The sequence below is a fragment of the Artibeus jamaicensis genome, unplaced genomic scaffold, assembly GCF_021234435.1.
Source record: "Artibeus jamaicensis isolate MK-2021 breed Jamaican fruit bat unplaced genomic scaffold, CSHL_Jam_final contig_76, whole genome shotgun sequence".
NCBI classification, from domain to species: domain Eukaryota; kingdom Metazoa; phylum Chordata; class Mammalia; order Chiroptera; family Phyllostomidae; genus Artibeus; species Artibeus jamaicensis.
Window position 1 is genome coordinate 3,499,982 of NW_026521954.1, and position 12,381 is coordinate 3,512,362.

The window sequence follows — 12,381 nt, forward strand, 5'->3', positions numbered from 1 at the left end:
GCTTCCCCTCGGACCCCTCCCTCACATACAGTGCCACAACACAGTTATGTGTGTTGCCCTGACCCAGTGAATACCTAAGGCTCCGTCCCTTACAAAGTAACAGGTGTGCCAATACAAAGAAATATGGCCCAAATGAAAGAACAGAGCAAAGCTCCAGAAAAAATACAACTAAGCAATAAAGAGATAGCCAACCTATCAAATGCACAGTTCAAAACACTGGTAATCAGAATGCTCACAGAAATGGTTGAGTATGTTCACAAAATAGAGGAAAGGGTGAAGGCTATGCAAAGTGAGGTAAAGGAAAATGTACAGGGAACCAACAGTGATGGGAAGGAAACTAGGACTCAGATCAACAGAGTGGACCAGAAGGAAGAAATAAACATTCAACCAAAACAGAATGAAGAAACAACAATTCAAAAAATGAGGAGAGGCTTAGGGACCTATGGAACAACTTTAAATGTTCCAACATCTGAATCATAGGGGTGCCAGAAGGAGAAGGGGAGAGCAAGAAATTAAAAATGTATTTGAACAAATAATGAAGAAGAACTACCCCAATCTGAAAAAAGAAATAGACTTCCAGGAAATCCAGGAAGCTCAGAGAGTCCCAAAGAAGTTGGACCCAAAGAGGATCACACCAAGGCACATCATAGTTACATTAGCCAGATTAAAAATAAGGAGAAAATCTTAAAAGCAGCAAGAGAAAAGAAGACAGTTACCTACAAAGGAGTTCCCATAAGACTTTCAGCTGATTTCTCAAAAGAGACCTTACAGGCAAGAAGGGGCTGGAAAAAAGTATTTGAAGTCATGAAAAGCAAGGACCTACATGCAAGATTACTCTATGCAGCAAAGCTATCATTTAAAATGGAAGGGCAGATAAAGCACTCCCAGATAAGGTCAAGTTAAAGGTGTTCATCATCACCAAGCCCTAATTATATGAAATGTTAAAGGGACTTATCTAAGAAAAAGAAGATAAAAAATACAAACAATAAAATGGACAACAAACTCACAAATATTAACAACTGAACCTATAAAACAAAAACAAAAAAAACATCTAGAACAGAAACAGAGTCACAGAAATGGACATCTTGGGGAGGGAGTTGGGGGAGAATGGGATAAAAGATACAGGGAATAAGAAACATAAATGGAAGGAGAAAAGAATTTTAAAAATAAATAATAAAACCATTCATACCAAACTTGAATCGATGTTTGTTTCTTCAGTATCTTGCATTGCTGTCTATCATGGGAAATAAATTATACAACTGATTTTTATGAAGATATCTTATTATTTACCCACATTAACACTTCTAGTTTTTTTGTTCTAAATAATGTCATTAGATTAAACAACACCTAAGAATGTTCAAAATCTTAAGATTTTTTTTTATTGATTTTAGAGAGCGTAACATTGATTCTGTCAACCCATTGTTTCAATTATTTATGCATTCATTGGTGCTTCTTGTATGTGTCGTGACTAGAGATCAAACTCACAACTTTGGCATTTGGGAAGACCCTCTAACCATCTGAGATATCTAGCCAGGGCCAAAATGTTAATAATTTTTTAAATAAATCATGAATTTGAAGATATGCCTGTGCCATTTTTTAGTCTAATAATTTTAGATGTATAACATATGTAATTGCATGATGTGTGTTTTGAACTAATTGGTATTATATGATTTTGACATCGAACATATCATCCCTTTCTACTCAAATATATTTTATTTACTTCACAAAAACTTAGAATTATTACATTGTATCAACTTGATGGTTAGGTTGAAAGTAATCTATGAAATGAATTGAATTCCTCCTTCCATTCCCTGTAAGTACTGATTTTCTTCACCTCAAACACTGATTGAAAAGTTGATTTTTACTATTAGTATTCTGGATAACATTTGAGGTTCATTATTCTTTAATTCAACTGATTCAGAAAATGAACTCAAAAATGTTTTAAAGTAAATTTGATATAGTAGTCCTTATAATAGTTTTAGGTTAAATATTAAAATAACAACAGTCATGACTGGTGTGGCTCAGTTGGTTGGGTGTCCTTCCACAAGGCAAAAGGTCACCAGTTTGATTCCTGGTCAGGACACATGCCTGGGTTGCAGCCTGGTACCTCACTGGGGCTAGTGTAAGAGGCAACCAATTGATATTTCTCTCACTCTCTTTCTTCCTCCCTCCCCCACTCACTAAAGTTAAGTAAGTAAAATCTCTTTAAAAATTAAAAATTTATATTTAACAAAAAGTTCTGCGTGGGTAGCTCAGTTAGTTAGAGCATCAACCCACTATGCCAGGGTTGGTTGTGGATTTGATCCCCAGTCAGGGCACATGTGAGAATCAACCGAAATGGTGGCATAAGAAGACAGGGCTTGTTTTCTCCCACAACCACATCAAATTACAACTAAAACAGAACAGCCATCACTGAGAACCATCATAAATCAAGTTGAATAGAAGTCTGACAACTATGGAATTAAAGAAACCACATCCATTCCGCCTGGTAGGAGGAGCAAAGATTTGGAACTAGCTGGTCCCACACCCAGGTCTGGTGGATAGAAATTCTGGAAGGGTATCTTGGGAGCAGAGAGTCCAGCTCCACACCATTCCCCTCCACCCAGGGTTCCAGTGCCAGGAAGATAAGTCCTCACAATTTCTGGCTGCAGAAGCCAGTGGGGATTGAGTCAGTGGAAGAAACTTCTGGAGCCCCGAGCAGTTCCTCTTAAAGAATTCACACATGGACTCACATACTCAGACTTACTCCCTCTGAGTTCCAACACTGGTGTAGCAGCTTAAAAGGCACCTGAAGTGGCTAGCAGGGGGTGAGCAGAAGCCATTGTCGCTTTGCTGAATCCTCACCCCACAGAGCCAGCAAGCTGGTGCCATATCTGAAACTACATTAACCTGGGTAACACTGTTTGCCCTGCCCTGGAGAACCCCTGAGACTCTGCCCCAACTGACTTAGGGGCCCAGCCAAGCTACTTTTTCCATATGGATGGCTGGTCTTGGCTCATGCTCCACGACTTCCTAAATCCTTTCAAACTGGCAACAGCTGGCCTCAGTGAGCCCCAGGCCCAGCACTTGCAGCAGCCAAACTAGATTCACAGCCTGGCTTCACCTGGGAATCTCCAAGCCCAGCACAAGTAGCAGCCATCTCAGATTGCTCTGTAGCTCAGACAGGGTGACCCAGATAAAACACAGGTGAGGGCTGACCTTGCTCTGCACCACTGGGGAAGCCCAGGGCCAGCACATCAAGTGTACAAGTACAGACCACATTGGAGCACCACCACCCTGCCCCTGCACAGCCAATCATCTGTGGAGGAAAGTGGGTGGTGGTCATCAGTGACAACCAGTCTTTGCAACTGGTCTGGGTAAATCCCTCCCATTGATCTGCCAAGAGCTACCAAGGCTCAACTACAAGAGAAGGGTGTACTCAGCCTACATGAAGGGTGCACCTCAAGTACCCAGCTTGTGTGATAGGGGAGGGAGGCTGTGCCATTGGACCCTATGGGACACATCCAAACATTAGGCCATACTACCAAGAATGGAGTCAAGCCATCTCTACCTAATACATAGAAACAAAACATGGGGAGACTGCCAAAACTAGGAAACAAAGAAACAAGGCCCAAATGAACGAACAGATAAAAACTCCAGAAAAAGAAGTAAATGGAGATAAGCAATCAATCAGAAGCAGCGCACAAAACACTGGTATTAGGATGCTCAAGAAAATGAATGAGGATGTCTGCAGCATAAAAAAGATCCAGCCAGAAATGAAGGATACACTAATTGAAATAAAGAACAATTTACAGGAAACAACAGTACAGCGGATTAAGCTGAGAATCAGATCAATCATTTGGAACATAAGGAAGCAAAAACAACCAATCAGAACAAGAAGAAGAAAAAAAATGAGGATAGTATAAGCAGCCTCTGGGATAACTTTAAGCATTCCAACATTCACATCATAAGCATACCAGAAGGGGAGAGAAAGAACAAGAAATTGGAAATCTATATGAAAGACAACATCCCTAATTTGATGAAGGAAATAGACATGCAAGTCCAGGAAATACAGAGAGTCCCAATCAAGATGGATGCAAAGAGGCCCACTCCAACATTAATCATAATTAAAATGCCAAAGATTAAAGATGAAAGAATCTTAAAAGCAGCAAGAGAAAAGTTAATTACCTTACGTTTTCCTTAAGGGAGTACCCATAAGACTATTAGCTGACTTTTTAAAATATATTTTATTGATTATGCTATTACAGTTGTCCCATTCCCCCCCTTTATTTCCCTCCACCCTGTACACCTCCTCCCATCCACATTCCCTTTAGTTCATGTCCATAGGTGATACATGTAAGTTCTTTGGCTTCTACATTTCCTATACTATTCTTCACCCCCCACCGTCTATTTTCTACCTACCATTTATGCTATTTATTCTCTACCCTTCGCTACTCTCTCTCTTTCCCACTTACCTGTTGATAACCGTCCATGTGATCTCCATTTCTGTGGTTCTGTTCCTGTTCTAGTTATTTGCTTAATTCACTTTTGTTTTTATGTGTGGTTGTTAATAACTGTGAGTTTGGTGTCATTTTACTGTTTGTATTTTTTATCTTCTTTTTCTTAGATAAGTCCCTTTAACATTTCATACAACAAGGGCTTGGTGATGATGAGACTTAAGCTTATCTAAGAAGCACTTTATCTGTCCTTCCATTCTAAATGAAAACTTTGCTCCATAGAGTAATCTTACCTGTAGGTTCTTGCTTTTTATGGCTTTGAATACTTCTTTCCAGCTCCTTCTTGCCTGTAAGGTCCCTTTTGAGACATCAGCTGAAAGTCTTATGGGAACTCCTTTGTAGGTAACTGTCTTCTTTTCTCTTGCTGCTTTTAAGATTTTCTCCTTATTTTTAATCTGGCTTATGTAACTGTGATGTGCCTTGGTGTGTTCCTCTTTGGGTCCAACTTCTTTGGGACTCTCTGAGCTTCCTGGATTTCCTGGAAGTCTATTTCTTTTTTCAAATTGGGGTAGTTCTTCATTATTTGTTCAAATACATTTTTAATTTCTTGCTCTGCTCTTCTCCTTCTGGCACCCCTATGATTCAGATGTTGGAACATTTAAAATTGTTCCATAGGTCCCTAAGCCTCTCCTCATTTTTTGAATTGTTGTTTCTTCATTCTGTTTTGGTTGAATGTTTATTTCTTCCTTCTGGTCCACTCTGTTGATCTGAGTTCTAGTTTCCTTCCCATCACTGTTGGTTCCCTGTACACTTTCCTTTACCTCACTTTGCATAGCCTTCACCCTTTCCTCTATTTTGTGAACATACTCAACCATTTCTGTGAGCATCCTGATTACCAGTGTTTTGAACTGTGCGTTTGATAGGTTGGCTATCTCTTTATTGCTTAGTTGTATTTTTTCTGGAGTTTTGCTCTGTTCTTTCATTTGGGCCTTTGTTTGTTTGTTTGTTTGGTCTTGGCATGCCTGCCACATATAAGGGACAGAGCCTTAGATGTTCGCTAGGGTAGTGGAAACCAGGTGACTTTGTTGTTACGCTCTATGTGGGGAAGGGGTCTGAAAGGGAACAGTGGTGTTTGCTCTGCTCTCTGCCAGATTTTAGTCACTTCCCCCTGACCCGCAGGCAAATTGGGCCCTTCTGGCGCTGATTCCTCAGTGGATAGGTGACTTGTGAACATTCTATGATCCTGTGGGTCTCTCCAACAAACTCTCCTGTGAGGCTGGGAGTTTCTCCTGCTGTGGCCTCAATGCCCACTGGTGTTTACAGTCAAAGGTTTGACTCACAAACCCTGGGTTGTGAGGTCAGTCTTGCTCGACAGGTGTTCCTCACAGTTTATCCGCACATGAATGTGGGACCTCTCGCCCCACCAGCCATAGCCTCACTTGGTCTGCCAGCCACCACCTTGTTCACCCTGGTCCTCTACCACAGCTTTACCTCAAATCCTCTCTGCCCATCTCCACCCCTGCTATTGGGCTGGATGGATGTTTCTTCTTTAACTCCTTGGTTGTCTGACTTCCATACAGTTTGATTTTCTGTCAGTTCTGGTTGCTTTTTGTTTTTAAATTGTTGTCCTTTGGTTGTGTCAGGAGTCACAGTGTGTCTACCTATGCCTCCGTCTTGGCCGGAAGTTTTCAGCTGATTTCTGAGAAGAAACCTTGCAGGCTAGAAGGGATTGGCAAGACATAATCAAAGTCATGATTAAGGCACCTACAGCCAAGATTCCTGTACCCAGCAAAGTTATCATTTAGAATCAAAGGGCAGATAAAAAGCTTCCCAATCAAGAAAAAACTAAGGGAGTTCATCATCACTATACCATTATTATATGAAGTATTGAAGGGACTTATTAAAGAAAAAATATCAAAACTATGAACAATAAAAAATGGCAGTAAATATATAACTATCAACAATTGAATCTAAAAATCAAACTAAGCAAATAAGAACAGAGACAAATCATGGATACATTACCAAATGGAGGCATGAGGGGGTGAATGGGTGCAGAGGTGAGGCCATTAAGAAGTACAAATAACTAGTCACAGAATAGCCATGGGGATGTAAAGTACAGTATAGGAAATAGAACAACCAAAAAGTTTATACACATGACCCATGACATGAACAGTGGTTGGAGATATTGCCTGAGGGAGTGCGGAGTGTTGGGTGGAGAGTCAAAGGGGGGAAAATCAGGATAACTAATAGCATAATCAATAAAGTATAATAATTAAAAAAACAATGAATGCATAAATAGAACAAATCAGTGTTTTTGTCTCCCCCCCCCATGTTTCTCTCCTTTTCTCTCTAAGATCAATAAATATAAATTTTAAATATGGGTGTGTCAGATCTGAGAAATTTTGGACACTTAGATAATGATATCAAGTTATTTGCTCAGAACAGGCCATTTTGAAGGTCTTAACAGAAATAACCTTATTTGAATATTTAAACTTCAATCATAAGCATTTAGAATAGAAAGAATGAAGCAAGTGTACTTCTCAATATACAAAGGAGTGAGTCCGCCCTGTGATTGACAATATTTATTACAAAATATTTAAACAAAAGTTGAACCATTTTTTTAAACCTGGGCTCCTTGTGAAAACTAAACAATAGGAACCTTCTTCACAGTTTTTGTTTCACTGCTACCTTCAACACTGGGTCTCTGATTCATAGAAACAGAAGTAGTAACAATCTGTCTGTTTTACTGTATTATTTTTTAACTATTTAGCAATGTGTTTTAATACATTGTAACTTACTTCATTATAAGTGGCAGTATTTATATTTTTCTCTGGCAAAATATTATAAACCCTAAATGCAAGATTTTATTAAAATATGATTATTTCTGGATAAGAAAGTAGAAGGTCATGGACATTAAAACATTTGTTAAATAACTTTAATTGGTTATTTTTCAAATCACTTCAAAAGGAAAAATATTTCTTTCTATTTAAAATTACATTATTCATGCCGTGACTGGTGTGGCAAAGGTGGGTGAGTGTCATCCTGCAAAGTAAAAGCTTGCTAGTTTGAATCCCCTGTCAAGGCACATACCTCGGTTGTGGGTTTGGTGCCTGGTCAGGTCACTTAAGAGAATCAACTGATTGATGTTTCTCTCTCACACTGATGTTTCTGTCCCTCTCTTGCTCCCTCTCTTCACGTCTCTCTAAAAATAAACAAGTATTTAAAAAAATAAAATTACATTATTTGTCATTATTAATTTTTTCAAACTACCCAATAACAAATTTTATATTTGAATTACTGAGCTCATCTTTATTATATATGCAGTTGTAAATTCACATGTGGTATTTTATATTTATTGAAGTTTTGCAATATCTTATACCTTTATTTTTTTATTTTATTTCATTGATTATGCCATTACATTTGTTCTATCCCCCCTTCATTCCCCTCCACCCTGCACACCCCTCCCCCACTATTCCCCCCTTTAGTTCATGAACACGTGTCTCAAGTTCTTTAGATTCTATATTTCCCATACTATTCTTACCCTCCACCTATTTTCTATCTACTGTCTATGCTACTTATTTTCTGTACCTTCTCCCCCCTTCTCCTTCTCCCACTCCCCTGTTGCTAACCCTCCATGTGATCTTCATTTCTATGGTTCACTCCTGATCTAGCTGTCCTCTTAGTTTGCTTTTGTTTTAGGTGTGGTTGTTGATAACTGTGAGTTTGCTGTCCTTTCACAGTTTATCTTTTTTATCTTCTTTTTCTTAGGTAAGTCCCTTTAACATTTCATATAATAAGGGCTTGGTGATGATGAACTTCTTGAATTTGATCTTATCTGAGAAGCACTTTATCTGTCCTTCCATTCTGAATGAAAGCTTTGCTGGATAGAGTAATCTTGGTTGTAGGTCTTTGGATTTCATGACTTGGAATACTTCTTTGCAGCCCCTTCTTGCCTGTAAGGTCTCTTTTTTTGAGAAATCAGCTGACAGTTTGATGGGAACTCCTTTATAGGTGACTGTCCCCTTATCTCTTGCTGCTTCTAGGATTTTTCTCCTTCATTTTAATCTTGGCTAATGTAATGATGATGTGCCTTGGTGTGTTCCTTCTTGGGTCCAACTTCTTTGGGACTCTCTGAGCTTCCTGGATTTCCTGGAAGTCTATTTCCTTTGCCAGATTGGGGAAGTTGTCCTTTATTATTTGTTCAAATAAGTTTTCCACTGGTGGCTGTGCCTTTCCCCCTTCTGGTACCCCTATAATTCAGATGTTGGAGCATTTAAAGATATCCTGGAGGTTCCTTAGCCTCTCCTCATTTTTTTGAATTCTTCTTTCTTCATATTTTTCTGTTTGGTCATTTTTTTCTTCCTTCTGGTCCACTCCCTTGATTTGATTCCCAGTTTCCTTTCCATCACTATTGCTTTCCTGTGCATTTCCCTTTATTTCAATTAGTTTAGCCTTCATATGTTCCTCTAATTTGTGGCTAAATTCAACAAGTTCTGTGAGGATCCTGATCACCAGTGTTTTGAACTGTGCATCTGAAAGTTTGGTTATTTCTTCATCACTTAGATTTATCAGCTCTGGGGCTCTGAGTTGTTCTTGAGTCATGTTTTGATCTGTTAGTGTCTGTTACATTTGAGGAGAGGCACTTAGGTGTTCACCAGGGCAAGGCCACACAGGTTGCTGGGTTGTGATGCTGTATGTGGGGGCAGGGTCCGAGAGGGAGCAATGGTGGTCCTCTCCGCCCCCTCCTGCCTGGTCCACCTCACCCCTCACCCCTGCCTGTTTATCTGCGCGCAAATGTGTGATCAAGGTCTGCCAGTCACCCCGCGCCTTCACTGGGTCCATCCGTCACTACCCCACACCTGGGATCTGCCCACAGCTGCCTGTGCGCCTGGGTTGGGGGATCTTTTTTGCCTGCCCTGCTCAGCTGCTGGCTCCACCCCTCTCATCGGTTTAGCTGAGCAGTTCGGTGTTGTCAGACTCCGTATCGTTCGATTTTCTGTGGCTTGGCTGCATTTATTGTTGCTAAAACTTTGTTTTTAGATTTGGTTGTGCGAGAAGGCAAAGTGTTTCCACCTACGCCTCCATCTTGGCGGAAGTACGCAATATCTTATACCTTTAAAATAGCATTTTAATGTTGGTCCAGGCCACATGAAACTTTGTCGTAAGGCAGTATGACACATGCATTTATGTACTTATCTCCAAACTTCTGGTTCTCCTCATATATGATGTACTTTCTACCTTTATCTCTGTAGTATTTTCCTAGTATAAAATGTTTTCAAGTAGGTTTTGTGCGTTTTGAATATTTTTTGTTTGCTTTGTAGCATAATTTTAAGCCCTTATATTTTTGGCCCTACAAAGTTGGTAGTTTGGGTTGAGAGATATGTTTAGACTATTTTTTTGTTTGTTTTTACATGGTAAACATTCTTTTTTCAAAATGTTTTGGGGAATTGTATAATTTTAATATTTTTTCTTCAGAATATAACTGATAAATAATCACATTTTATAATCAGTAACTTGTTTATAGGCATTTACATACTGTTAGATATATGTACCTTATTTGAAAATAATTGTTTTACCTTATAACTAATATTTGGCCATCTTTTTATATGTAGATTTAATGACATTCATGTTCCTGTGAGATTAGAAAGTGTGAAATTTGCCAGTCACTGTTTAATGAATCACCCAGATTTAGCAAAGGATCTTACAGGTAAGGTAGACAGTTTATATTATGAATGTAAGAGTAATCACACAAATATATTTTAGAAGTGACCTTTAACCTTAACTTCAGTTTCTTAATTAGATTTTAATTCTGACATTATTTTAGGTGTATGTCATCCATGGAATAGTAAGTGATTTCATGTTTATACAATAAAATTACATTTGAAATCTTCATATTGTGGTCCTTTGTAATTTCTTGGAAAATCATAGTTTTGAAGAAGCAGTCTCTTATGATATATTCTGAAATCATTATGCATACATGACAGTTAGACGTAGTAACATATCAAATAATCAGTAGGAAAGTGATTATCTTCTGGACTAGACTAGAATTTCTCATTCTTCACGAGAGCATTTGAACTTGCTTATTTGGCAAGAAAGCAGGAAATAAATGGCTTCTATCAAAATGCTATTCACCAAAAAAGAGGAAGTACTACTTTTTGGGTTGATTCTGTTTATATTGTAAATATTTGGGAATATTTTATAGGTCATAGAATGTTAATTCTGTATTTTATATTGTGTTATGTGGAGATATACACCTATCAGCAAATTTGTTATAAGTATTTTTAAGTCTTTTGCATTGTAGCTTAAATCAAAGTCTGTTTAATCAGATATTGCCTAGTGATTTGGCTTTTCCAGAATAGTTGATGTAAAAAGACATGATTATTCAGATATGACTATGCAGTAGTGAATTCTATGGTGTAGTTTATTTTGTGATTATATAGGGCATTGCTGCCTCAAAAATAAAATGATTTTAATTCATGCCACATTGTATAAACGTGATTTCAGTATGGGCAGAAGCTTAAAGTATTAGTCTGCTCTGTCATTCTGAACATGACAGATATCATAGCTAACACCTTGGTTTTTTCTCTTATTACAGAATATTTGAAAGTTAGATCACATGATCCTGAAGAAGCTATTCGTCATGATGTCATTGTTACCATAATAACAGCTGCCAAAAGAGACCTTGCCTTAGTAAATGATCAGCTACTTGGCTTTGTAAGGGAAAGAACACTGGATAAACGGGTAAACTCTGAAGAATCTTATTTTTTTGTAATTACTTTGTTTAAATTGTTTGCTAAGTGCAATAGAAATTATCTTCTGTTTAAAGCTTTTTTGTGTAAAAATCAAATTAATACAATGCCAAATAAAGAGCTAATAATTTGTATTCTGTGTTTTTAAATTATCTTTATAAATGAATACATTGGTCTGTAGCTTTTCAGATCCTAGGCATGTATTTATTTCTAGCTTACCTAGCTTACCTTTTAAAAAAGAATAGCTAAATTAAAGTTTTGGTTTACCTTTTAGCTTATTTGATGAGTTTCAAAAGAGTAGGGGTTGATCATCTATATTTATTACCTATAGTTAACATCTTCAAAAATGACTTGTTTTAGAACTTCGGTGGCTCTGTCATTCATTAAACTAAAAGATTATCATACTTTCTCTTATGACAATTGTTTTCATATTGCTATGCCCACCTAAGGGCAGAAATGACTGTTGTATGTTGGTTTGTTCTTTTTGTGTGGCATTTATTCCTTTCCCCATATGGAAGCAGTTAAACATGTGGGTTGATAGGGAAAAGTAGGATTAAGAACAGCAGTAGCAATTACTAAGGCATAGTGTCATTTATAAGTAAAAGACAGACATGCAGGGCAAACTGATTAGACATGGTATTATTAACATCTTTAACAAAGTTTGCCTTTGCGCTGTTCCCTTTTATTTAGGGCATAGTTGAAAACCTATTTTCTCCCAAATCCAATGTGCAATCGTTTAGCTCTAAATTATCTAATTCGTTTATAAACTAAGCTAATTTTCTGGGTAGAAAAGTGTTATTTCTTGGTTATGAAATAAAGCAAGAGTTATTGTTTACGTTCTTTTAAAAGTCAAAAGAGGCAGTTATGTAACATGAACACTGATGACTTGTTCAGCTATATCAATAATTCTGACTTTGAAGGTTTTACTCCCTTGGCTTTAATTTAAATAAATGATGTTCTCCCTAGTGGCTAGTTGGTAATTGGCTCACCCCACAGCCCACACATAGGTAATTTAAATTGCCATTTCTGTTATTTCTGCCTTTTAGAAACATTTCACTCCTATTTTTGTCAATGTTTAAAGTTTCAGAAAGAGCAAATGAATGAATCTTCCTGAGACTGCATATGATAGGGTCATAATAGCACTTACTGGACATTTTAGGTGTAATAAATTAGATGACCTTGAGTATATATAGCCT

At 37.8% G+C, this 12,381-nt stretch overlaps 1 protein-coding gene across 3 annotated transcripts in view; it reads left to right on the forward strand.

Moving 5' to 3' along the window:
* PDS5A (PDS5 cohesin associated factor A) overlaps window positions 1-12,381 on the forward strand; it is a 124,591-nt gene that overhangs the window by 48,057 nt on the left and 64,153 nt on the right. For all 3 annotated transcript variants that reach the window (XM_037138035.2, XM_053672276.1, XM_037138036.2), the window contains exons 10-11: window positions 10,049-10,143; window positions 11,032-11,177. In XM_037138035.2, coding sequence (XP_036993930.2) covers window positions 10,049-10,143; window positions 11,032-11,177 — 241 coding nt within the window. The remainder of the gene's footprint in view (window positions 1-10,048; window positions 10,144-11,031; window positions 11,178-12,381) is intronic.